Source organism: Lepisosteus oculatus, chromosome 19, assembly GCF_040954835.1.
Source record: "Lepisosteus oculatus isolate fLepOcu1 chromosome 19, fLepOcu1.hap2, whole genome shotgun sequence".
Lineage (NCBI taxonomy): Eukaryota > Metazoa > Chordata > Actinopteri > Semionotiformes > Lepisosteidae > Lepisosteus > Lepisosteus oculatus.
The window spans coordinates 2,302,156-2,326,828 of NC_090714.1; the positions used below are offsets into that span (position 1 = coordinate 2,302,156).

Consider the following 24,673-nt stretch of genomic DNA (forward strand, 5'->3'; position numbering starts at 1 on the left):
TAAATGTCTGTAGATTTTATGTTCATTGTATTTGTATTGCTTTGGCAACAGTGATTTATTTATTCATTGGCCATGTCACTAAAGCCTCTTGAATTGAGTCTGTGTTTCCATGGTTTCAGGCTGGGGAGCCCACAGCACTGGCTAACAGCTTGTGTCTGACTGATGCACAGCAACGGGAGAACCGTCTCGTAAATGTCTTGTTTGCCTCCAGGGTTTCAACAGCTTAAGAAGTGTTTTTTTTAAGTAAACCTAAAACCAGCCACAACAGTTTAACGCGCTAGACATTTAAACGCATATTCCAGTGTTGAAGATAATGACCCAGGAACGTGCTTTCACACGTGTTAGTTAAATCGCTTTCAAGTCACGTTTTCGCAGGGGTGTATTTTGTTACTACGGGGAAGGCAGTAATAAAGAAAACATATCAAATTCAGTACATTCAGGAAATAATTATCTACACTTGGATTTTGTGACAAATTATTATTATTATTATTATTATTATTATTATTATGGAGATTATAGGACCAAGGCAACGGGTTCACACACTTGAAGTGAACATTGCACTTAAAGTTCAAACTCCCGACTGTTAGGCGTGATGCCTGTTCTAGTTTCTATGTCTGTACCTTTCACTTAAATAGAACAATTAAAAAAATGCTTTGACATAGCATTCCCAAACTTAAGAGTACCAGTTTATACATGCATAATAGGTTTTAGAGAAAGGATCAGTTTTATCGATCCTAATACCATCTAATAAAGTGTATAATGTATTTTGAATGAATGTTTTTTTCCCAGGAATCTCCTTTTTGTAATTTGACTATTTGCCAGCCATTTAGTAATCATTGACCCCGTTTGACCCATTGTTCTGCATTGGAGTTGATTGGAGTCTCAATTTAGGTACATTTGGATCAAAGTGCAAATTGCATTAAGTGAATTAAGTGAATATACACTATTTTGTAATGTACAATTTGGAAGCTTTGATAATATTTTACAGATTAAATAAATCCCTAAATGTTTTACCTGGAATTTCACAGCGTCCATAAATATTTCAGTATTGCTGCTTCCCAAGTGCGTCATAAATATTTATCTCTGACATGAGGTGAAAGTCTGTATGATCAACTAAAGGACATCACCACAGGACGTCCACAGGTTCTGCGTGGTAACATGCTTCCACAGCTGACTACAGCTGCTGTAGTGCATTGTATGTGGGGGCAGTATGAAAAAGTCATGAGTATCTTTTTCTGTACTAAAGAAATCTGTTCTATTGTTTGTGATGCTTAAATTGACCTTTTTTTCCAGAACATTTTCACATGCAGTCTGAATCTCTTGTGAAGCCTTTAATGCAAACCATCTCACACCAGCACTCCAAGGTGCGAGTGGCTGTGATTGAAGCAACAGGCTCAGTGATCCAGTATGGAACAGGCAAGTCCATGGATGATGTGCTATCACACTTAGCCCAGCGACTGTTTGATAATGCACCACAGGTAAATCATCAAATAACATTTCTAATTCACGTATGGAGTGTGTTAAAATTGTGTTATTAGTGTCTTATTATTTCTTTTTTACTTCGAAAAATTATGACTTATTACTGTTTGGTTCATTCTGTTTCTACTCTAAGGCTCACATTCTTTATGTGTCTTTACTGTCTTTAGTACAAAATGACCTGGTATTAGAAAAGTAAATGCTTTAATACCCGATTGTCTTTTTCCTCTCCTTTAGGTCCGACAGGCTGTTACAAAAGTGGTGGGAAATTGGCTTTTGAATCTACGGGACAGATACTCATATTTTCACAAATTGATTCCACTCCTTCTGAGCAGCTTTAGTGATGAGATTCCTGAAATACGGTAAATTATATTTTTAAATGCATAAACTGTATGCTGCCCAAAGTAAGATTACAAGTGCAACTACAACCCTTCCAACCCGTCTTAGTGTCCAAAGAAAAACAGACCCAGATATTCACCTTTCATGATCTGTTAAATCAGAATATTACTGTCATCCTAACACTGCTGAGCAAAGGTCTTCAATAGATTTCTTTTAAATAATCCCCATAATGAAATACACTTGCTTTGCCTTCTGAGCACAGCTCAATTTGATTATTAAGAATATCGGTGTTCTACAGGAAGAAGACAAAGAGCAGTGGCTTCTCATTACGGAAGCCTTCATTGTTCTGCCTGTTTATCAGTTAGTTAGGTGGGCCTAATTAGTGTTGTCTACCCAGAATGAGATCTGATGTGGAGGCCAGTTACATTTTGTTTACTGTACGTCTTTGCGTTACCTTAAGGTTGATTCACCAGGATGTGGTAAAGTAACTATGTCATTTGGTGAAAGACAGGAACGATTTACTAATGATATTTACAAGATATTCCAAAATTTCATCCAGCAGTCCTGTCAGACTACATTCCTTTAGGCTATAAATGCCTTCTAATAACTTTATTTTCCCCTATTTCCATTCTGTTTGTGCAGTTACTTGGTAAAACCTGTTTCCTTCATGTTTTTTCTTGCCCGGTAAAAAATAAGTGACCCCCATCTAAATAGAGGAAAGGGTTTGGATTCAGGACATTTGTATGTAACTAAAAGCCACAGAACTCTAGTGCTCCAGGACCAAGACTGGACAACCCTGCTGTAGGCTGTCCAGCTGTTTTAGGTCTACTGTTCAAGCTGTGACTTTCAACCAGAATTATCCTGATATTTACTTTCTTTCTGGGTCTGAAATACTACTAACGTTCAAGGCTTTTGTTATTAAAAATGAAGGCTGATATATGGTTACATAGTGATTGATACAATTGTAAGGATATATAATTTAAATCATGTATATATAATACCAATATATCCCTTCATACGATGTTTCCCAGGCATCTAGCATTTGATTATTGGAAGGAGACAGGTTCCCAGTGGCAAAAAGAGAATGAAGACGACTTGAAGGATAAGCTTGACTTTTTGACCTCAAACCCCTCTCTGTATCCAGCCGGAGGTAAGGGATCTCTGCCAGTATAAATGCTAGGAGTGTCACCTTTCTCTCTTTGATACATGTAAATGTAAGTTGTGGGTTTACTTTAAAAAGTAATGCAATTAGCGCACGTAAGATTTCTACATGATGAGTAGGATTTGTTATTCAGCTGTTCAGAAGTATATTAAGAAATATGTTGTAGATGTCATGCCCTTTGTGGACATGATTTATTACTAAATAACAGTGAGATCTTATCTTCCATACCTTCTTCCAGACTTCAGACTTGTTTGTCAGTGTGCTCCAAAGTGTTCCCTAGCAAATACTAGAGGGAAATTCTGAATGCATTTGTTCACCTTTATACCCTACATGCACCACAGAAGTGTAACCGTGCCATATTGTAATAGGGGTCTTATTCCTACGGCTCAGAAGTTACTTTTAATAAATTAAGGATGTGTAAATGTAAGTAAAACTAAAGTTTAGAAATAGATCCCTGACACTAGGTTTTTCAGCCAGCAGATTTGTAGAGGTTAAATAAAACATCCCGCTAGTAAGTAATTGTCAAGTGGTGGAACATTTTTCACAGGCACAGCATGGTTTCAGAGTTAAAGAACAGCCAATATTATACAAAAACTAATGGACAAATCATATAGATTATTATTTAGAATTAGAGCAAGTGCCTAGTCCCAGACATTTACAGAACCGATATACACTATAGCCACCTGCGTCTTTGAATAATAAACAGACCCCAGTAGCATCCGAAAGAGAATGATTCAGTCTGTTAAAGGTAAAGCTGTTCATACTAGTTCTTACCCAGTAGAAGGCCCTGCTCCAGATAAATCTTTTGCCTGAACTGGTGCTAAACCAGAGGGAATCTTTGTAATATTCATTTCCACAAATATGAGAATATTGACCCTTTTTCCAAATCTTGATTTGGTCTCTCGATTGCCTGATGGGCTTCTGTCTTTAAAGGCTAAGGCCCAAAGTGTCGGAGGTCTGGTTTGCAGAAGATGGTTTCCACTCACTCTGTGAAGTAGAGATGGAGGGGGTGGTCAGATCTATGATATACTGGAGCTGGCCTCTGGCCCTTCACCTTTTTTACACAAGCCTCTTTTACTCTGCCTATTTGTGCCTCCCAGTCAAAGAAGGGTTTAAGTCCAGTCTATGCATCCTACTACACAACGGTTTCACAGCTCTCCTTTGTCTGTATCGGACTGAGTGGTGATTAGAATGCTCAGCAACAATGCAAAACTCCAGTCTAGCTATCATTAATGCCTGGCACAAATGACGACATTTTCGTGAGTAGTTTCTAAACTGAAAATGATCCACAAGTTTAGTTTAAGAGGTCGGTGTTAAAAAAAATCAATTTTGATTGACCTGAAATGTGTTTTCTGAACTGACCACTTATAATGTATTTTTTGTCCTTTCATCTATTCTGAGAGGTTAGATTACTGACCTCTAGTATTAATCTACGTGAAGTAGTAGAATTAACTGAAGTAAAAAGATAAAATGATTTGGATTGTATATATTAAAAGGTTTAACTTAATAGTATAGCAAAAGAGCTATATTTGCAGCTGCACCATAATGTTTTTATGCTTTGAGAAGACAAAGCATGCAAAATTTGGACCTTAGGATTTGATGCTATATTGAAGTCATTGACACTACTGAAAATGATTTCCTACTTTTTTATGTGAAAAGACATGGTTAGCATCCTTGATATGGCATTGTTTTATATATTACCTACCCGGATACCTGGATCAAACCTCAAACGTTATTTACACTGGGTATTTGAAAGTAAACCTTATATGGAGTGTTTTACCTCAGTAGTGTTTTTTTCTTCGTGCTTGTAATACTGCGAGTTGGTTATATTTTGTGCCTGAAGGTGAAATTGAAACAACCTTCCCCCTCCTTGTGTATAACACTGCACCTAAATTGTCATTGATTAATAGTCCTTACATGACCGCATTGCTTAAACATTGTTATTATAATGGCGAGGTAAGATTAATAGCTTATAGGACACTCTTTGTGCTGACTGCAGGTCAAAGTTAAACTCTGCTGATGTGCATAATTACACCAAGTCTCAGCAGTTTTCTGATTTGTGTGTTTCCGGCTATGACACATTTAAGCACCCTAATGTGCTGCTGTCAGAAGTGCTGAGGGAGTGCAGCACCTGCTGGTGCTTCCTAACCTGTTGCCACAACCTATTAATAACATTGTCAGGCTTAATGAGCAGGAAAAAACTGTGCAGAAAACCCAGACTTACTTTTTCACCCTAGTAAATGTCCCGGTGGTTGGTTTTCGACCATGCTGAGGTTTGAGACGTAATGGAAAATCATTTTTAAGTCCCCTGACTGGAGGTCGGCAATTGTCAATGGGTTTTTTGGCCAGCTGCTGCAACCCCCTGTGTAGCACAGGACGAAGGACCAGTTCCTGACAGGTGCAGCTCTGCACCGCAAGGCTTGTGTGAGCATGGGAGAGAGAATGCAGCATAACCATTACACAAACCACATCCAGCCTTTTCCTTGGCATGATGCATGTCCAAAGCGCAAAAAGGAGAGCTGAGGTGTCGAACAGAGGATTGTTCACCTTTCATCTGTAGTTCTACTGTCCAGCAAACTACAGGCATTTTGCATGACAAACCAAGGGGACTGGTCAGCTTTACATGTAATCTGAACTGGACAGTAGTATGCTGCTTTAGAAGTCCAATTTCAAACTAGAGATATGTGGTTACCAGCTGAAGTCTTTTACCGTCAGAGGTCCTGTGGGGAAACCATACATCTAAATTCTCTGTCAGGGGATCTTGGAGGATTTGTTGTGGCATGACTGGTGCAAATTGTCTGTTTGCATTTCTCCTGACCTTTGATTTTTTTTTTTGCTTCATGCCTTTGTGTCGGTTCTGTTAAACCATAATGTCACTTGGCAAAGAGAAATGAGGAAGGTTGGTGTAATAAATTAAAATCATTATGTTTAAAAGTCTTTTTGTCCACGATTTAGGAACTACCCAGAATTGTTTCTTGATTTACTGATTTTCTCTGTGCCTTTTGTTACCATGGAATTTGTCTCTTCTTTCGCTTAACACTTTGTAGTGGGGAAACACCAACAAGGTAGTCTGTGCTTAAGTTTTCCTTTTTTGTGTTTTTTTTTGTATGCTTTTGTTCACTACAGTTTGCAGACTCGGACCTCATAAAGCAGCAGGAAAATAGCTTCTGCTGAGTTGATTGAAACATTAACTGACAGAATAAGAATCAGAGGCTGCCCATTCTGTTTTGCATTACCATGTCCAGTGTAGTTGTTTGATGAAGTTATTATTAAAGTAAGAGTCAAATGTTTTTAGCAAAGAATTTGCTAAAAGTTCAGAAATCTTACTAAATGTTCAGAGGGATTTTGTTGCACGAGTGTACTAGCTGAGGAGTGAGTGGATAGTTAAAATGTTTAGTCGGTTCTATAAAGGCCTTTTGTGTCTTTCTTTTATTTGAAAAAGAAAAAACCAACAACGGAAACTTTTTTTTTTGTTTTGTTTTCGCTGACCAGTGGAACGGCCAGGTCTGGGCTGTCGAGAGCTGATTTTTAGGAATTTGTCGAAAATCCTGCCGGCGCTCAGCAGGGACGTGACCGACTGGGTGGTGGGGACCAGGGTCAAGTCTGCCCAGCTCCTGGCCGTCCTGCTCCTGCATGCTGAGGACCACATCACACAGCACATGGAGCTCATTCTCTGCACTTTGTACAGGGCCTGTGCTGATGAGGAGAAGGAAGTTGTGAAGAATGTAAGTCAAATCTGCAAGTCTTCTACAGGATCAGTGTTACTTCTGAAAGAATATACTGTATCTGTTGAAATATCCCTCGGATGTCAGAAATTGTCTTGTTCAATAAATGGCCCTGCCAAGAGCAGACTCACTGGATAATGTCAAAATTTTGAAGCCATACAGTAATTTATTCCTATTTGTGTCTTAGCATGCCTGTTAGTATTCACTACCTCTTTAATTAAGGAAAAAGTCTGATTATTTGCAGCCAGATGTGAGATTCTTTCAATCGTTCTTATATATTTCAACATAGACTCGCTGAACTAAAATCTGACTATAAGGAAGTAAAGCACTAAAAGCCAAAAATGTATTATTCAATTGGAAAAATAACCAATTTTCTTCATCCTTCTCTAGCACTGACAATTTTCTAAACACTCCGTGCCTGACTTCAGTTGATTCGTCTTTGCAGTGTTTGGAGGCAGCAAACTTAATTGGGACATTTGTCGATCCTGAGGTCTTCCTGAAGCTGATACTGAGCCATCTGAAGAGATCGTCCTCCCCAGCTCATCTCATGGTCCTGAGTGCAGTGATTAGAGGATGTTCAGGACCAGCACTGAAGCCACACCTTCACAAGATTGTTGACGCCTTGTGTCACCCTGACATCAGCCAAGATTCTGAAAAGGTGAAGCCAAAAATAATTCATGTCTTACTCTTTTCTCTCATGGGCAGCAAGTTGTTGACTCAGAATATGACATGACGGGGACTACACGCTAAACATACATGTGTTGCAAACTGAATCCTGAGATCAAGGTGTTTCCTAGGTAATCCTTTATGAATTGTCCTCCCCACTTATAATTTCCAATAATCTGGAATTTCTTCAAGACAAAAATGCGCTAAAATAAAAATGGTTAATTTCTCTTAAACTAGTCACGAAAACATCTTAGCTTCATTCCAGAGACTTGGTTGTGTTCAGCTTTTTTACCACTACTACCTTATTCCTACAGGGGTGCCAAACATATCAAAGAAAGATGACTGCGTGTGATAAGAAATAACAAAGCAGGAATCCAGAAAGGAAATTTAATTTCTAACTTCAGCAACCATAATTGGTGCAGGTCACACATTAGATCCAGATGGAGCCAGACCTATTGCCATGGGGAGCAGGACATTTCAAAGCCCAATTACAGAGGCATTTCCACACCTGTGTGATCAAAACACAGCTTAGCAAAACACAGCCCTTAATGGCTGGCAGCAGCAGAGAGAAATTATTAAACTCACACTCAAGAGGAAAACGTGCCTTTATTTATACTGAATAAAAAATATATATTTCAGTATAGCCAAAATTACAGACTTACACTGGGTTTACACAGAACACCTATAACAGTAACCTCAAATATTTATGATCTTGGGTTGCAGCTTGATTAGTCAGTGAGGTCTCCCAATCATGTTTCCAAATTTGTTTTATTCCTATAATGTGAAATTCTTGGGGAAGAAATCAGGCACATGAACATGCTTCTCAGATACTCCTACAGGGATATGTGGTGCTGTTTGTTTGGAGCTCTGGAGCTCCAAATGGATAAATAGCACCGGACTGTAAAACTGCAGGCATCTACAGCACGTAACAGGAGTAGTTGTTTGCCAGGAGAGTTGAGAGAGCTCTGTCCTGCTAATCTCGACCTTTCCCTCAGCGGCACTCTGACAAATGTGTGTGCTGCTTCTTGGGCATACACGGTCCCTGTCAGCTGGTGACACTACCCTGGCTCTGAGCGAGCACCATTACTGGTTGGGACATTCAGGGGCCCTCCAAACTACCGGGTTGAATCTGCACTGTCATGGCCTTCTATCATTGTTTCTAGATGAGATTCTCCAAGCAACAACTTTCAGTCATCGTAGCTCTTCAGGAGTAGCATTTTCTTGAATTAGTAGGGCAGTCTTTGAGTTGAAACTTAGCAGCAGTGCAGAGGTATTTTCAATTGTGAGAATGAATTTTAAATACACAGTAACACATTTTGAATTTTCGTAACGGCTTAGCTGTGTGGTTCTGTGGTGTCTAAACACTCTTTCCATTTATCACTAATAACTCTGTCAGTTTTGAATTTGGAATTTCATCACAGGTCTTCAAACTCTTCATCTTCCATTGGTTCTAAAACTGCTGACAAAAGGAACTTTGCTTCAGTCATCTTTGGTGAAGTCCTGTCACATTCCAATTAATGTCATTAGTATATTGACATTAATATATATTAGTATCATTGTTATAAAAAGTATAATACTATATTAAGTAGGTTCTGTTCTAAAAAGATAATTCTATGGTGATGCAAAACCTTTGGCCTAGTGCTGTGTAAGTAAGCAACAGAAGGAGATAAACAGTACATATTGGAAACTATGGAAATAGAGTGCAGAAGGGTGAAACAACAGATCTAAGAATACCAAAACAATATATAAAGCTCCATTTGTGCAAGTGACTTCAACTTGACTTCAAAGAGCTCTTTCTTCTCTTCTCTTCTCTAAATAACTGATGTGTGCTATCGGGTACTTTAATATTGTTAATCTGACTGTCAGCACAGTCTGCAAAATTGCATTTTTGAATATTGTCCTGTAGGCAAATAACTTTGAGCTATTAAACATTTGAGAGTTTGCAAACCTGTACAAATGAGGTATGATTTGGAAGAAAAATGTTTCTTTGAACACAGTGTAAAGTAAATCTTCAAAGAAACTAAGAAACCACATCAGATCTGCTGTGCATTCCAGACCTCCTAGAGGAAGTGGAAACTGATACAGTAGGTTTGCACAGTAAACATATTTAACCAATAAGTACATTTTTCCCTACAACTGATCTTTGTAAAATGTCATAAATGCTGACAGTTGTATGAAGGTAACTTCAAGGGCAGCAGATTTGTCATCTTTTCCCTTTGTCTAATCGTTGTATTCTTTTCTTTGTAAGTGGAATTACCCACCTAATGTCACCAACAGATTCACTGCAAACTGCACTGTCAGCCATAAATCACAGTTGTTTAGTTTTTCTAACTGCTAGGTACATGTTACCACAGAAGTACTAGTATTTTATGTTTCTAGAATATAGGGATGCCTCAACAACACCTCAGATGTAAATACAGTACTACACTCAAAGCAAATATTTTTTCAGGGGATAAATTCTTTTTTCAGCAGAATAACATACTTTCTTCGGCTTCTTTCTCAGTGTTGAACTGAAGTGTTACTCTCATGTGCTCTTGACGTAATGCCTATCTCTGATACATAACGGATGACAAGTGTCAATGATGGAATTTAGTGTAGTGGGTAGATGTATAGTGGATACATTGATGTCAAGTTCGGGGCAGCAAATGTATGTGGGAGTCTCTGTAATATCAGCTTCCCTTTACATGTTGTTAATTAATATATCTGTTATCTGGGGCTTCTGTTGTTCAGATCATTCTGTCTCCAGAACTTAGTTCACACCTGCATAAACACTTAGATGGAAGGGCCTTAATTGGGGTTTCTTAATACATATTTGTGAATGTTATGCATTTATGTCTGCAAAGACTTTAAAAAACTCCTGAAGGCTTTCTGTAGTGACTAATTGTTTGACACTGCTTTAGTCACAAGGGACCACAGCAAAGGAACGGCCAGGGAAAACCCCAGTTCCAGACAGGAGTTCCTCTCGAATGCTCTGTCACGGTACAAACTCTAATGCTTTCCCTGCCGCCACCCCCGCAGTGTGTCAATTGAAAGGTTTTAAGATGCATTTATCTAGATAGACCGTGAAACAGCAAGCTCTTCTGTTCGTGTAAACCGTTCCAAATACGAGGTTTGTGCTGTGGAAAATGTTGTCTCGACCTGAACAGTTGTTTTTGATTTCTTATGTGCTCTGTCCTGTGCACCGTAAAGTGAGATGTTGCTCCTCCTAGTGTGCTGAGCAAGAATCAGAATCGCTTGTGCAGAAGGGCCTTTCCCTTCGCTTACCCGAGCCTCCCAGTTCTGAGGGAAGTCATTTCCCAGGTTTCCTGAGCCAAATCTTACACCTGGTGGCTTAGCTTGAGTGAAATCAGACACCTTCCTTTGAAATTTCTCTCTCTAATGACAGGCCGGTGGAAAACAGGAAAATGATCCGATGATAAAACAGATCAAGGCTTTTGTTTAAACAAGTTCAGCTTAAGTTTGAAGGAAGGAGGAAAATCTTTATACCTTGAAAGGATCTTTCTCTTTTTTTAATGCTTTGGTAAAGATTCAATATTTTTTTAATTCATAACGGGGACTTTTTTAAAAATAGGAAAACAAGGGTTTAACACGGGAGGACAGAATAAGAGATAAAGATACCAGTGATGTGCAGCCTCCAGAACAGAAATGGCCAGTTGAGGCAGGGGGAAAGATATTCCTCGGATACTGGCCAGTGAGTCTTTTTTTGTAAAATAAATGTAAAAGAAATATGTCTGTGATTCTAAGAGGCACACTTTGGCCCTGGGTTCAATTCTGGAACTCGGGTGCTCTCCGTGTGGAGTTTGTATGTTCCTCCTGTGTTTGTGTGGGTCTTCACTGGTTGCCCTGGTTTCCTCCCACAGTCCAAATACTGGTGGTTAAATGGCTTCTGGGAAAATTGGCCCTGGTGTGAATGTGTGTCTGTGTCTGTGTGTGTACCCCGCTATGGACTGATGTCCCACCCAAGGGACATCATCTCGTGCTCATTGCTTGCTGGGATAGACTGTGGCTTCCCTGTGATCCCTAATTTGGTGAAGCAGTTGGGAAATGGACGGATGACTGATTCACTGATTCTGTACAACGCTGGCTTAACAATTTAATCATATATATATGTGTTATTTTGCAGTTCTGTGTTAGTGGAAGAAAATAGGAATTCCTTGAACACTGTTTTCAGTAGAGAATGTTGATGTTTCTTCTACTAGGAGAAATCCATCCTGTATTTTGGGAGAGAAACTGATCATACATTTTTATGAATTATGAGTTGTGTTTTTTAAATAAGGCATTGTGGAACTGGTGAAGCTGGAATTGTTTTTAATTACAGTATATGTTCTTAGTCTGGCTTTTTTCTTTCAGAAATTACGTTGCCAGAATGTTGTATATTATAAATGACACTCCTGGAGGTTACTGTAGACATTGGTTACATATCCAGTACTGTAACTAAAGATTTATTGTGTGCTATTGTTTTTTTTACTAAGTGCACTTCAGTCTTCAATCTGGGTTTTTAATGGTTCTAGTCCTAGAGCTAAGATTTTAATTGTTGTGTTCTTCATATACAGCATTGTTGGAAATGCTGAAATCTTAGGTCAAAGGTTTAATAAAACTGAAGGAAAATAAGACATAAAAATATTGCTACATAATTCAAAGGTTAAAAGTCTGGATGGTGCAGTAAATAAACAAAACCAATTTAGTGACAACTGCTACTGTAGTAGCTGTTGTTATTAAATTGCAATCATGCAAATAAAAAGATTTGCCTTCAATATATATGCAGTGTTTTTTTTTTCCAGCTGTGCATGTTTGTCTGATTTAGCAAGCACTGAAAAGTTTTATTTTTAATATATTGTGAAACTGTTTTTTTTTCTGCACAAACCATAGCAACACATGGTTAAAAAAGAATACCTGCCTTTCTAACCCTTCTGTCTCTTCCCTGCCTGCAGCTGGAGTACTTGGAGCAGTTGCTGAGTTGCGTGCAGGCATTGCTTGCGCAGTCTGGACACGACTGCGGAGACATCAGTCTCCAGCTGCTGAAAGTTTTAGTGACCATTCAGTCTCTGTCCTCAGATCAACCACTTCATGACAAGGTAATTCTACCCACAGGGGTTTCCAACAGCTGAAGCGATCTGTGATCTGAAGCTGTGAGCCATGTAAGCCAGCTCTCTTAAAAAAGGCATTCCTTATCCTTTAGCAAGTCACAGATCTTTACTGTGGGCATCTAATTGATAGTTTTCATTCTGTCTTACAAGTGGTTTTTGGCCTGGCAAAGTTTTTTTTTTACTTTGGTGCTGGTCGCTGGAAAGTAATTTCAAGAGTGTTCCTCTGGTTTAAAGGAAACACTATTTTCCACTTGCACTGTGTTAGATTGTACAGTGTAGTCATTTAAAAACAGGGGAAAGGAGCAATAAAAAAGGTGAAATGTTTGCTTAGCTTCATCAGCATTGTCCCAGGCAGAACAATTTATGGTGCTAAGAAAGTAGAAAATATTCATTTCGTGGTCACAATTTCCAGATCAAAGCTTTTGTCCAAGCACTGTTGTCCTTGGTAACCTTGTATTTGTATGGTCTCCTTTCCATACAAATATAAAATGGCTTGAGAATAAAATAGTAAAGTGTGCAGTTTTAATGACAACTGTTTCAGCTCTTTGTTTATCCTATGGGTTTCATATTAAGCCAGCATTGAGTGGAAGAATTAAAAAAAAAAAGTTGTTTAGTCTCCTTGGATACAAATGTTTTCAATTCAATATTCTGTCCTCCCGTACAAGAAATATACCAAATAGTGTCTGGCTAAGCTAGGCTAGTAGCTGACAACTTTTTTTATTTTCTGCAATCAGCAAACCCTTGTTCTTGTTTTAACAGCAGAATTTATTTTTCTTTAGTTCTCAGTTATTTACTTCCTGCCTAAGAATCCTTCGTGGTTTGCTTTTGCCTATTGATTGGCAATATTGGCATGTATTTATAATGAACAGATTAAAGCACGTTTTGTTGTGACATTTCCTGGGGTGACCCATTCAAGTTGCCCGATTGGATTGGTTTTATACATGACAATCATGCAATCTTCATTTAACTATATAAATTATACTGTTCTTGAAATATACCTTCTACTTGGAGAGTAGTGAAATGTAGACCGTTAATGTGTACTACAACAAATGCAGTTACATCACATTTCAATCAATTACTATGCTAAATAGCTTGATAAAAGTGTGCATATGATTATTGTATATCACACATATACTGTACATTTATAAAGAAATAGTGCTTCAGATTTGATGTTCACAATTTGATGAAATCTGCTTTGTTTCATTTGTACATAATTTGTAAATGTGAATACTGTGATGTGTTAGTGGGTGGACTATCATCACTGCATCATGAAGAATAGAACCACATCAGCTCCCACAAGATTCTGTTCTGTACATTCTTGTAGAGGCAAGCTATCAAAGTCTTTTCACAGTCCGTGTCCAATATACCATTGAAGGCATCATCAGATATTAGTGTTCTTGCATAATTGAAGTAACCTTATGATGTCTCTTTGAGTTAACAGACATTAAGTGCAATGATACTCCAGCAGCTTGTATTTTACGTACCCTTTCTTTCTGTTGTGAATACTTATACAGGCTCCTTCTTAACCTTCTTAATCATTTCTAGTGTGCTCTGTACTTATATGAGCAGGACAATGCCTGCATCTTTATATAATTTACAGTCACCTCTTTTTGGGACCTCAAAGTTCTAAGTAAGCTTCCAGCTGTCCCAGTAGTCACACACACAAACACAGCCGGTTCTGGGGTGGAGCACTTCTGAGAACAAAGCATACGTCGGTCTCATCCCTGGCACCGATTGAAGGAGTTGACTTGAGAGAAGCCAGATTTTGTTACCTGTTTTTGGATTTTAGCCATGACATTGTGGTCTTCCTGTGTGCCTGTGTGGGACTGGTTTAATTAATTTGATATTTCTAAATTTGAAAATGTACAGAAATGTGCTCGTTTTTACCCTGTCTAAAGGTGCCGCCATTTTTGCCTTTCCTAGTTTTTATGTTTACCAAATATTTCCAACGTGTTTGTAAGCTTAATGCAGTTACTCAGCGTCTTACATTTTTGTATTTTTGGCAGCAGTGAAAATTTTCTTAAAAGGAGATTATAGATTCTGCTATTTTAAAGTTTTTCCCTCCTTGGTTATTTTAAATGAGAAGCTATTTCAGGCGACACAGCAGTACTACGATGACCTTAAAGAATGTGAGACATAATGATGTGGTATAAATATAGATAATAGCAATATAAGCTTTCCGCATCTGTCTAGATATCCCAGCCTGTGGTTATGGGAGCAGCAAGCCTTTGTGTTCTGTTGGCATAAACATTTTTTAAAAACATTTATTTAACTTTTTGTATTTGTAAAGTAGAGAACGTAACATTTAATAATTTAAAGGGAAGTTCTGTCTCTCTACCAAATAGCTGTATTTTTCCCATTGAAGCATTCAGCCATGGTATGCGTATATGTAAAAACGACTAATTCTTCCCCAGTAAAGACTATCCCTTTACTGTGAGGGACTGTGTTGCGTAATTTATTATGCTTATTTAAAGCCCTATCATTTAATACTGCAGAATGATTAGAAAACTGTGAAGTGAATTTACGGTTCAGTGAGCTTCAGTCACAGCCCGCTTCAATAGTAATGGACAGACAATCCATAACGTGACAAAGTCCTAGCCTTGGAAATATACAGGCCTTATTAAAGTGTTTGCCTAATGTGTCGGTTTCTGTAAGTGAGAATGATTGTCCTTTATTAGAGTGGTTACAAATTAGTCTGCTTTTATCCCTTATTGTTAATACTATTTACGTATAGTTGTCTTCTAAAATGACTTGTCAGTACAGAATGAGAGAAAATGGGGAACATTTATAATAACACCACAGTGCTTTACCAATTCAAGCAAACAGATGTGAAGGAGAAATGTCCTTACTTTTTGGTGGGTGCCTGCAGATGCTGCCAAATCACTGCAGGCCTCGAGCCAGGTGACAGAAATATGTCAGGGTTACTGCAAAGGATGACCGAGGGAGGTAGATGAATCACAGGGCAGTAGGCACGGCAAAACTGTGAAAATTGTAACTCTTGAAACTTACCAATACATTTTTTTTCATTGTGATATGTCTTTGTCTCATGAAATGACACTCTTCACACTTGCTGTTATGATGTTGTCGTAATGATTTCAACCTTTGTGTTCTGCCCCTGGGCCTTTTCCTCAACAGGTGCAAGAGATGATGACTCTCCTGTATACACAACAGGGCCTGAGCAGTCGGACAGAGCTTTACCGGCAGCACATCGGAGAGCTGATTGAGTGGTTAGCAGCCAGCCAAAACAGCTGGACAAGTTACTCTCTGGAGAGACTGCAGTTTGAAGTCATTGTCATTCAGTCAGGTGAGGATGGTAAACTCCCTTATACCAGCACTGCCAAAAATGTTAACCTTGGCAGCTTGGTAAAGTAAAATATTAATTGAAAGCCCCTTCCTGTGCAAGGTGTTAAAATTCTCTTACTATTCATAGATGACCTTGCCTGATTGAAAGTCATTGGTAATCCATGGAGACGTATGACTGAACTGAGAGTGAAAATGCTTATTAATTTATTATGTTAAGGAAATAGGAAAAAGCTGTTTTTTACCTTAAATTTGCATCCTGAAAAAATAATATTGGAGTTTAATCATCCAGATTCCTCACGGATTTCTTTTATGCCACTTGTTCTGGGTTGTGCAGGTTGTACATTTTACTGAAAGCTTTGGCGTATTCCCAAAACGTGTTCAGTTCTTTGAGCACTAAGGACAAAGTCTAAGAACTAAGAATAAAAGCCCATCCTCCCACAAAGCCCAATACTTACATTTTAATTCTGAACTACTAGATTGAACTCTGCTAGTAACACTCTGGCAATATTCACACCTAGCCATAAAGGTTAAACACACAATCTTAAGCATGTTTTAAATTTGACAGGTTTTCTGTGTGCTAGTACTAGAAAGTAATAGGACTAGCTTCACTTTATTCAGATTACAGTATACTTTTTAGGTGAGACGAAAATAGTGCTGTGTGAAAATACATCACTGGTGTCAGCACAGGATACAGAGAGCAGTAATGAAAGGTCAATAATCGTTGTTAGTTTATGTAGTAAGTAACCTCCCTTGAGGTTCTAGGTTGATTAGGTACCAAAAGCAAATAAGTTACATTTGGTGATTATACAGAGATGGGAGAAATATACAGCAGCAACACAGTTAAGACAATACAAAATGATCTGATGGCAAGTCATATTTGAATAACGTAAACTTCTCCATGCAGATAAAAGGCATGAGGTAATATACTACAGCTGGGATGCAGTTAGTTTTAAAATCTCATGTATGAGATTCACCACTGATAACAGTTAGGTAATGATGCACAGAAACAACAAAAAAGACCTGGATGAATTAAAAAGAACAAGAGCAGCAGGTCAACTGGGAGTATGTTGAAACTGTGCGCTTGTTAGACCTCAACTGTAATACTGTATGCACTGTTGGCCTCCACATACCAAAAAGGATGTAAAAGCCTAAGAGGAGAAAGTATTAATTTGCAGAAGCTATGCAGTCTTCTAAGATAGGATTTAGAAATTTCCGGTACAGCAGTATGTTTATTTTTGTCCTCAAAAATTACATTGAATTCTTGTGTGCACAGCTCATGTTTTTATGGACAGGGAGGCTAGCCATTCAAAAAGACTTACTTTTCAATTAAAAATTAAAGTCAGGACTTGCTCCACAATCTTTAAGAATGAATGTGTTTTTAAAACTGTTTATGGCAGCCTGTTGCATCAACCTAAACTTTTTCATATTCTCACTCCTGGAAAAAATCACTTTCACCTGTATAGGAAAGATGGAACAGGACAGACTGAGCACTGAATTGTTTTTAGCAGACTGTGAAATTGACCACTCTTGCATTTCTTCTACCGAAAAGCTGAATTTATTCTACTGCATTAATCTGTAACTGAACTGGGAACACAATAACCTGAATTAGGTATAATCCTGTAATTTACCATTCTTGTCCTCCTAGTGCTCCAATAGTGTTATAAAGGTCAGTTGTAAAAAGGATTTGAGTTGACTTTGACTGTCGCTCAAGAACTTTTGAAGTTTAAAGTAAGATTCTCTCATTAAGCACTTTCCCTCCTAGTCCTTAAAAATTAATAGATTTGCTATCATGAACCTTTTTCTTTGACCTGTTTTATACCCATTTTATTGTTTATTTAATTTACAAGGTTTAAATAATGGCAAAAAATACGCCAGTTTTACCCTTTTCTAAAATGTTTTTGTTTCTTGAAACCGTATATCAATATTGATTGCGCTGAAATGTATTTGGGTAATTATTTATCCTAAATGTAAAATGAGAAAATGTACTTATTTATATGAAAACAAATTATTACTGTTTAATTAACAGAAATGAGTATTTGTTTCACAATCTGTATCTGCCAGGTTATTGCTGGCAGAACATTATTGTTGACAGTTTAATAGGAATTCAAGATTTTTCAGGTTCACATATTTGGCCTTCTCTTGATTGCTAAAGTCTGGTTACCATATTTACACTACGGACAAGTGGCCTCTTTTGCAAAGTAGTTTTGTCTACTGGCCATTATAGCCAAATGGTAAGGGCTTATTACTGGCCATGTAGTAATAGCTTCAAGGAAGCATACAAGTAAATACAAAGTGGGGGAAAAAAAGCAATTCTAGCCCAACAAATTCGGAAAACTCAACTTAATCAGGTTGGTTAGAAATGCCACTGACACTGTCGGATCTGGACCCTTGAACTGGGTGAATGTTTTCTGTAGTCAGTAACCCCCCAGGTTTCTTAGTTACTGATTTACAATGCAGCAGAAAGAGGCTGTGTGGCTACATCCTCATGTGGGTCACTTGGTCAGCTAGAGAGCCCTGGGCCGCAGAGCAGGAACCGAGGTCTGGAGTGCGAGCCCTTTTCTCCAGCTGAACTGAGCGCTTTGGTCTGAAGCGCAGCCATGTTAAGTATAAAAGCATTAGAATGTCCACTGACCAGTACGTGAAGACGATCATTTTAGAGTTTTCAGTGAGCAACTGGGTCAGCAACAGGTTAATTCCATGCTGGAAAGAAGAAACACAGTCTTGTGGCTGTTGAGCCTCTTTCACCACCTGAAGAAGACTCAGCAGCCACGGTATTGATGATAAGCTATTTTTCCTCATACTTCTCTCTATTATTTTAGCTGCATCTAAATAATTCTTCTGTTTTTTTGGGGGGGTGGGTCATTCTAACACAATATTTGGATGTATTACTTGCAACATTCACTTGATGACCTAGATGACAGGACCTAACATGAAAATTAAAATTATTGCATGACGTTGTTGGATTAAAGCATACATCGCAGCCATTCAACAGATGAATATTTTACGTTTGCTAGATAAAGTAGAAACCACTTGCAGTAGGTTCCCAGCTAACTTTAATAATGTGACTGTTTTATTGGGAAGGTAACCACATAACTGTCAAGCTAACAATACTTGACATTGATACATTTACTTGTTCTAAGCATGAGTCAACCACACATGGAGCAGAGAATTCCTCGGCTGTGGTGGGGGTCATACTGAACTGAGCTCCTGCCAACAGGCAAAGCTCTACAGCGATGAATTAACAGCTGTCATCAGGGAATGACCAGAGCTATTTTTGTTGTCCACATAAATCACAGAAGAAGATACATCCATCCTTCCATATTCTAAACGCCTCACCCCATTCAGGGTGACAGGGGGAGCCTATGCTGGCAAGGCATAAGAAGATCTATGCTATATAAAGTTTTTTACAAATGTGCAGTACCATAAAATGGAATGCAAGATATAGAACAAAATACAACACAAAGAACAAAATGAAGCAAAGCACCATAACTAACCGAACCGAAATTATTTAAAACTGGAAATTTTCTTTGAAACACTGTACTTGCAATCGTGCTTGTGAAAGCATAACCGTTACCATTGATGCAACACAGCCACTCCATGTTTTATATTCTGCGCATCAAAAGAAATGCATCAGATATGACTCTAGTTATGCATGTCTTTTAGAAAAATAAGGTATACTCGCAAAGTCCTTGACTGGGCGCAGGCAATGAGATGATCAGACCTTCTGAATGCCAAGCCTGGTGTAAATCAAGAAAGAAAAAATGCAGAAAGGAACCCATATGCCCCACTAATTAAGGAAATAATGTGTTTGTACCATTGGTATGTTGGTGACTGGGCTTAGTCACCTCAGGTGCCCATGCCGGCACAAGAACCAAGCCCTCTTTAGCAGTGAATTAAGGTTTCATGTAGACCACCCATATGCGTGTCAGCAAGTGAGGTGCAGACTTGTTGGGCAATCGCCGATTGTTATGTATTGACCAGACCAATTGATGTGGAGGTACAAGTGTGAAGATCTGGGTTGCAGTGTGTGGTCAGCATCTTCCTTTGACTGCACTACAAAGATCAATCCCTAGGACCTCATTCGCTGCCCCTTCCGCAGGCTCATCGGGTGATAACAAGGGTTTTTCTTAGGAGATGAGAATGTGTAATGAGCTGCGTATGCCCTGCTCATCAGACTTGAGCCTCCTCCACGCGTGACATGTGACAAATACGACACAGAGGCCAGTGAATAGGTATGTGCTTGTACAGGCTGTAGGAGAGTAATGTGACAGGATCCAACCAGACAGAATCTGCAACCTGGTGCAAAGCATGTGTTCCAGATACAGTGACTATCAAGAGCATGCACTTCACTTTGACTTTGTCACATTTTATCGCTTTATAAACCTATAATGTCAAAGTGAACACAAGAGACTTGAGCCCAAGCAACACCTCCACCTCTTTCAAGCAGGCATTTATTGAATGTAGCAATCCAGCTGGTTCGGTGCGAACAACTACAGTACCACAGAATCCTGATAGATCTGGAACAAAAGAATTGGTTTGTAGACGCTAAAAAGTTATCCGCCAGTTGTCAAGTTTGCAACGAGGAAGACTTCAGAATATTTTGTTGTGTTGCTCTGATTGTATCACTAGGGTTGATTTACAGCTGTTTTGCATTATCTTTGTAGCATTAAGGTAGGTAGGAATTTCGTGCTTTGGAAAGCACTCTTATTAAAGCAAGCACGAGATATGCCATGCCATTCTGAAGTTACTGACAGCTGGAAGGTTTAGTTTACAAAAATGGGCATTTCAAAGGAATTCTTCATCTGAACGGTTTTCATTACCTCAACAAATTGTTTGAAATCCCGTTTTGGGGAAATGACATACTTCCTGTTGCCTGAGAGGTGGCTGTGCTCTTCTGTTCCTCCAGTCCTTCTGTCTTATCTTTTCTACAGGCCTTTGGAATGTCTGAGCAAATACTTGGCTCTTGCCCCCAGTACACTGTGCCCAGCTGTCTGTGTTTTCACTCTTGCCTCTCGTGTCCTGTCCTTGCAAAATAACACGCTCTTTCCTTTCGCGACAGCCTTAGGCACCAAGACAAAGCAGATTCCCTTCATCCATGGGTTTGTGCATTTTGTTTTTCATGGTCGGGGTGTGAAAATCCTTGAGACGTGATATTGCAGTCCAGCTTTATTCCCTGTGTGATTCATCCCTTTCACAAATATCCCACTGCCTCCCCCCTTCCCTTCTCAGGTTTGAATAGTTGCTTCCACTGTGGAAACCAACACAGGATTTCCTCTGTCTTCTTCTCTTAATAGCAATAAAAGCGTCAAAAATCAATTTTAGAGCTGGGAATGTTTTGCATGTCTATTTCTCAGAACATAACACATGCTTTCCATTATTGTGAACAAAGGAACCATTGTTTATTAATACTTGTGAGTTTTTTTTCTGGATCTGTATAGAAAAATTAACTTTTACTGTACTATGTTCTTCTTTTTATGAAAAGATCAAATCCGCCATACTGGATTTGTTTCTGATGTACCCCCAATCTGTGAGCTATCCCATCAATCGCATGATGGTGGCTGGACGTGTTTGTATCTTGAAGTGAATCGCATGATGGTGGCTGGACGTGTTTGTATCTTGAAAAGGACAAGTCGCCTGACACTTCGCCTTTTCACAGTTCTTAATATTAAGCTCATCACAAAACTCATCTTGAGCTTTTCAGAAAAATGAAGAATGTCTGAAAAAAGTGCTTCTTGACATAATGTTCTGAATTTCCATAATTATCTGATCAAAGGAGAATCTAAATCTAAGGAGTAAAAATGCTGACAGGTGGGATGGGTTAATCCTTTAAACAGTACAAAAATATAAAAAAGAATTACGAGTGAATTGCTGACGGCACAATTTGTATTCATAACAAAACATAATAAAGTTCTACATATTGATTTCAGGGTCATTACAATGGTGATAATGGAAAAAGATCTTTTGATTGTTTACCACTGTGAACATCCTTGAGTCAAATTAAGTTTAAAAAGTAAACGTGCTCTGGAACTAAAGTTGATTGTTGTTGCTGAGCACGAAGCGGTAACTAAGCAGTTTAGGTCCTCGGGCAAACTCTTAAATATGTGCCTTTTCCCCTTTAATGTTTTCGGTGTTCAAACAAAAAAAATAACTTTATTACAGATTTGCAATTTGTTAACTATTATACAGATACCGCATTCTGTTCATCAGTCCTGGAGCCTATTCAGACACGCAGATCCATTGGGATAGCAAGTTGGAAAGGATAATATCCTCACGTCAGTATTAAAATGAGTTAATCTGAAATCTGCCGGGTGAAAATATAGACGTCTGTAGTGTTGATAGACTGACATTTACAGGCAAAATTTCTTGGCCATAATGCTTATGAACATGTCTGTTACTTTTGTATTTTATTGAGCGTATGGAGCTTATTTTGATGGGGGGAAACAAACAAATAAGAAAGACCTTTTCCCTGAGAGTAAAAGTGTTCAGAGCTATTTCTTTACTGGAAAAAGCAGTGCTCAGGTACTTCTAGTTCAATAGGCTCAGGATAGTGAATTAGTTGTAGAGGAGTCCTAGAGGAAGGTGTCAGCTGTCAGCTTGGTCCTCTGTGACAATTCCAACACCATCTAAAAGCTTAGACAACGGAGCAACTAAGGTTTTTTATGTAAAGTCGTCCATACATTTTTTAATTTGACTTGGAGGCGTGTTTGACAGGACAGGCCCAGTCAGGAATTTAAAGCTGGATCAGATCTCAGAGTCTCATATTGCCACTAGAGTACTATTATCAGCAAGCTAGCAATTATAGCAGTTGAAATGTATTTTAAAAAGCCTGCTCAGTACTGAATTTGAAATCCTCATCACAGGCATCACAGTATGGGAAGCAATCATTATCAATAATTTATTGGTTGATAACTGGCCCACGAGCATGATTGATACCCCCTCATGCAGTGATGCTGCATAACATTACTCAGAAATATCATCTGCACTAATATTTCTAGTCTTGTTGCCTAGTGCCCCCCAAGTTAAAACTACAGCTTTCTGTTTCAGAATTAGTTGATTTTGCCTTTGCTGTTTCATTGACTGTAATCCTCCATCAATGTACTGGAAATGAATATTGTTCTACTATCCAAGTCATAGGTTTATACAGACATGTAGAGAAGCTAAATCTTTAGAATCTAGAACAAGATTGAGAGGACATTTGATACACTAATCAACCAAGTTACGTGGGTTAAAGTTATGCTTATACAGTATGTAACCAGTATTTCAGTTCACCCAGTGCTCTGTTCCAGGTTCACACGATATGCAGCAGAGCAGCTGTGGATTTGGTGTTTGCTGCTTGATAGCAATGTTTCATCATCTTTAGTGTTTGTATCACCATGCACATATATTCCTGACCAAAATAATATAGAAGAAAGCTTGTGTGATGTTGTACCAAAAAAAGTGTCCATGAAAGAGAAATCAAGCAAGTTTAAATGGCAATACTGCTGCATGGATTGCTTGCCAATGAAGTTTAAAAGAATCGATTATGCATACTATTAAAAAATGGAGAAAAATAGAGACTTTATAAATATAATGGTCACTGGTCACCAGAATTGGTCTCTGGTCACCATCGCCAAATGTCAGTTACCAACTCACCTACTGTACGTCAACTCACTAACCTTGTGCACTTGTTTCACCTAGGACCCCAATAGTGAAACGAGTACACAAGGTCAGTGTTGGGAAGAAATGAAGAATGAGAAATGCTTCTTGACTCAAAGAGTTGTGGGTCTCTTCCCAGCCAGGGAGTTGAGTACTGAGCTCCAGGCTCCTTCAGTAAGTGACTGGACTCAATTTTGAATTCAGCTCACTGATAAACACTAACTGGGCTAAATAGGTCAGATGCCCTTCTTTCATTTACAGGCATTTCTGGGTTGTTGTTTTTTTTACTTTTCAAATATTTTTTATCATAAAACCCCTCACTATGCAGTCACTGATAATTAACCCTACAGTTGCACACAGGGGAAAGTGAGGAGTTGCAGACAGTTTCCTTTTACATTCCCAGCTCAAAGCTGTTCACCTTTTAAAGCCCTGTTTACTAACATACAGGACAAAGGAGTGTGGAGTTTGCCTGTATCACAATACAGCCGTGTGGGTTTTATCTGGAAGGGCTGGTTTCCTCCCTCTTCCCAAAGATATGATTCTGTATTTTTGTTTGTCCGAGTATGTACCCTGCAGTGGGCTGGAAACACATCCCGAGTGCTGCCTAACCTTGCCCTCGGTGCTTCTGGGATAGGCTCCAAGGTGCTGCCAACCTTACTATGAATGAGCAGCTCTGTGATGATGGATGGTTATGGGTAATTTGTTTGAAGAGTTTTGGTTGTATTTATGTTGAATACATGTATTCAAACAAATTAATCACTTTCTAGCAGACTGGTAGCCCTCATGTTTTGTTGAAATTGCCATCTTTAATAGTAAGTGTGCATTTTGGTTTTTAATGGTTCGGTAGCGTCTGTGTGGATTTGGTGGGATTAGGGAGCCCTCTGCTGTTTGAGGATTCAGGACTGGTCAGGATTACAACAGTCTTGCAAAATCCTGAGGAAACGTTGCAGCTTGTTTTCAAGTTGGCTTTTCTCTTAATACCCCAAGGTCTCCACAAATAAAACAAAGAGTATTTTATTTTTTATTCTTTGAAAACTTTTAAATCTAGTATGTGTGCATAGCCGCAGTATGCATAAAGAAAATGATGAAGAATGATTTCTTCAGGTGATGTTGGAATGGCGGGGTGTTTTCTTCAGGGAAGAACAAATAGCAGAGGGTAGTCTCTTTAATTCAAAGTTGAGGACTTGATGAACATGAAAGTAGAAGCCCTTTAACTGAAAGGATGACTTGACACAGTGACTGAACATTTGTACCACTGACTGGTCTCGCTGGTAATTTTC

At 38.7% G+C, this 24,673-nt stretch overlaps 1 protein-coding gene across 1 annotated transcript in view; it reads left to right on the plus strand.

Annotated features, from left to right (window-relative positions):
* The window catches only part of dnaaf5 (dynein axonemal assembly factor 5), a 41,678-nt gene that overhangs the window by 696 nt on the left and 16,309 nt on the right, over positions 1 to 24,673 (plus strand). Inside the window, exons 2-8 of the mRNA XM_006636991.3 lie at positions 1,294 to 1,478; positions 1,714 to 1,838; positions 2,847 to 2,965; positions 6,470 to 6,702; positions 7,148 to 7,360; positions 12,300 to 12,443; positions 15,591 to 15,759. Coding sequence (XP_006637054.2) covers positions 1,294 to 1,478; positions 1,714 to 1,838; positions 2,847 to 2,965; positions 6,470 to 6,702; positions 7,148 to 7,360; positions 12,300 to 12,443; positions 15,591 to 15,759 — 1,188 coding nt within the window. The remainder of the gene's footprint in view (positions 1 to 1,293; positions 1,479 to 1,713; positions 1,839 to 2,846; positions 2,966 to 6,469; positions 6,703 to 7,147; positions 7,361 to 12,299; positions 12,444 to 15,590; positions 15,760 to 24,673) is intronic.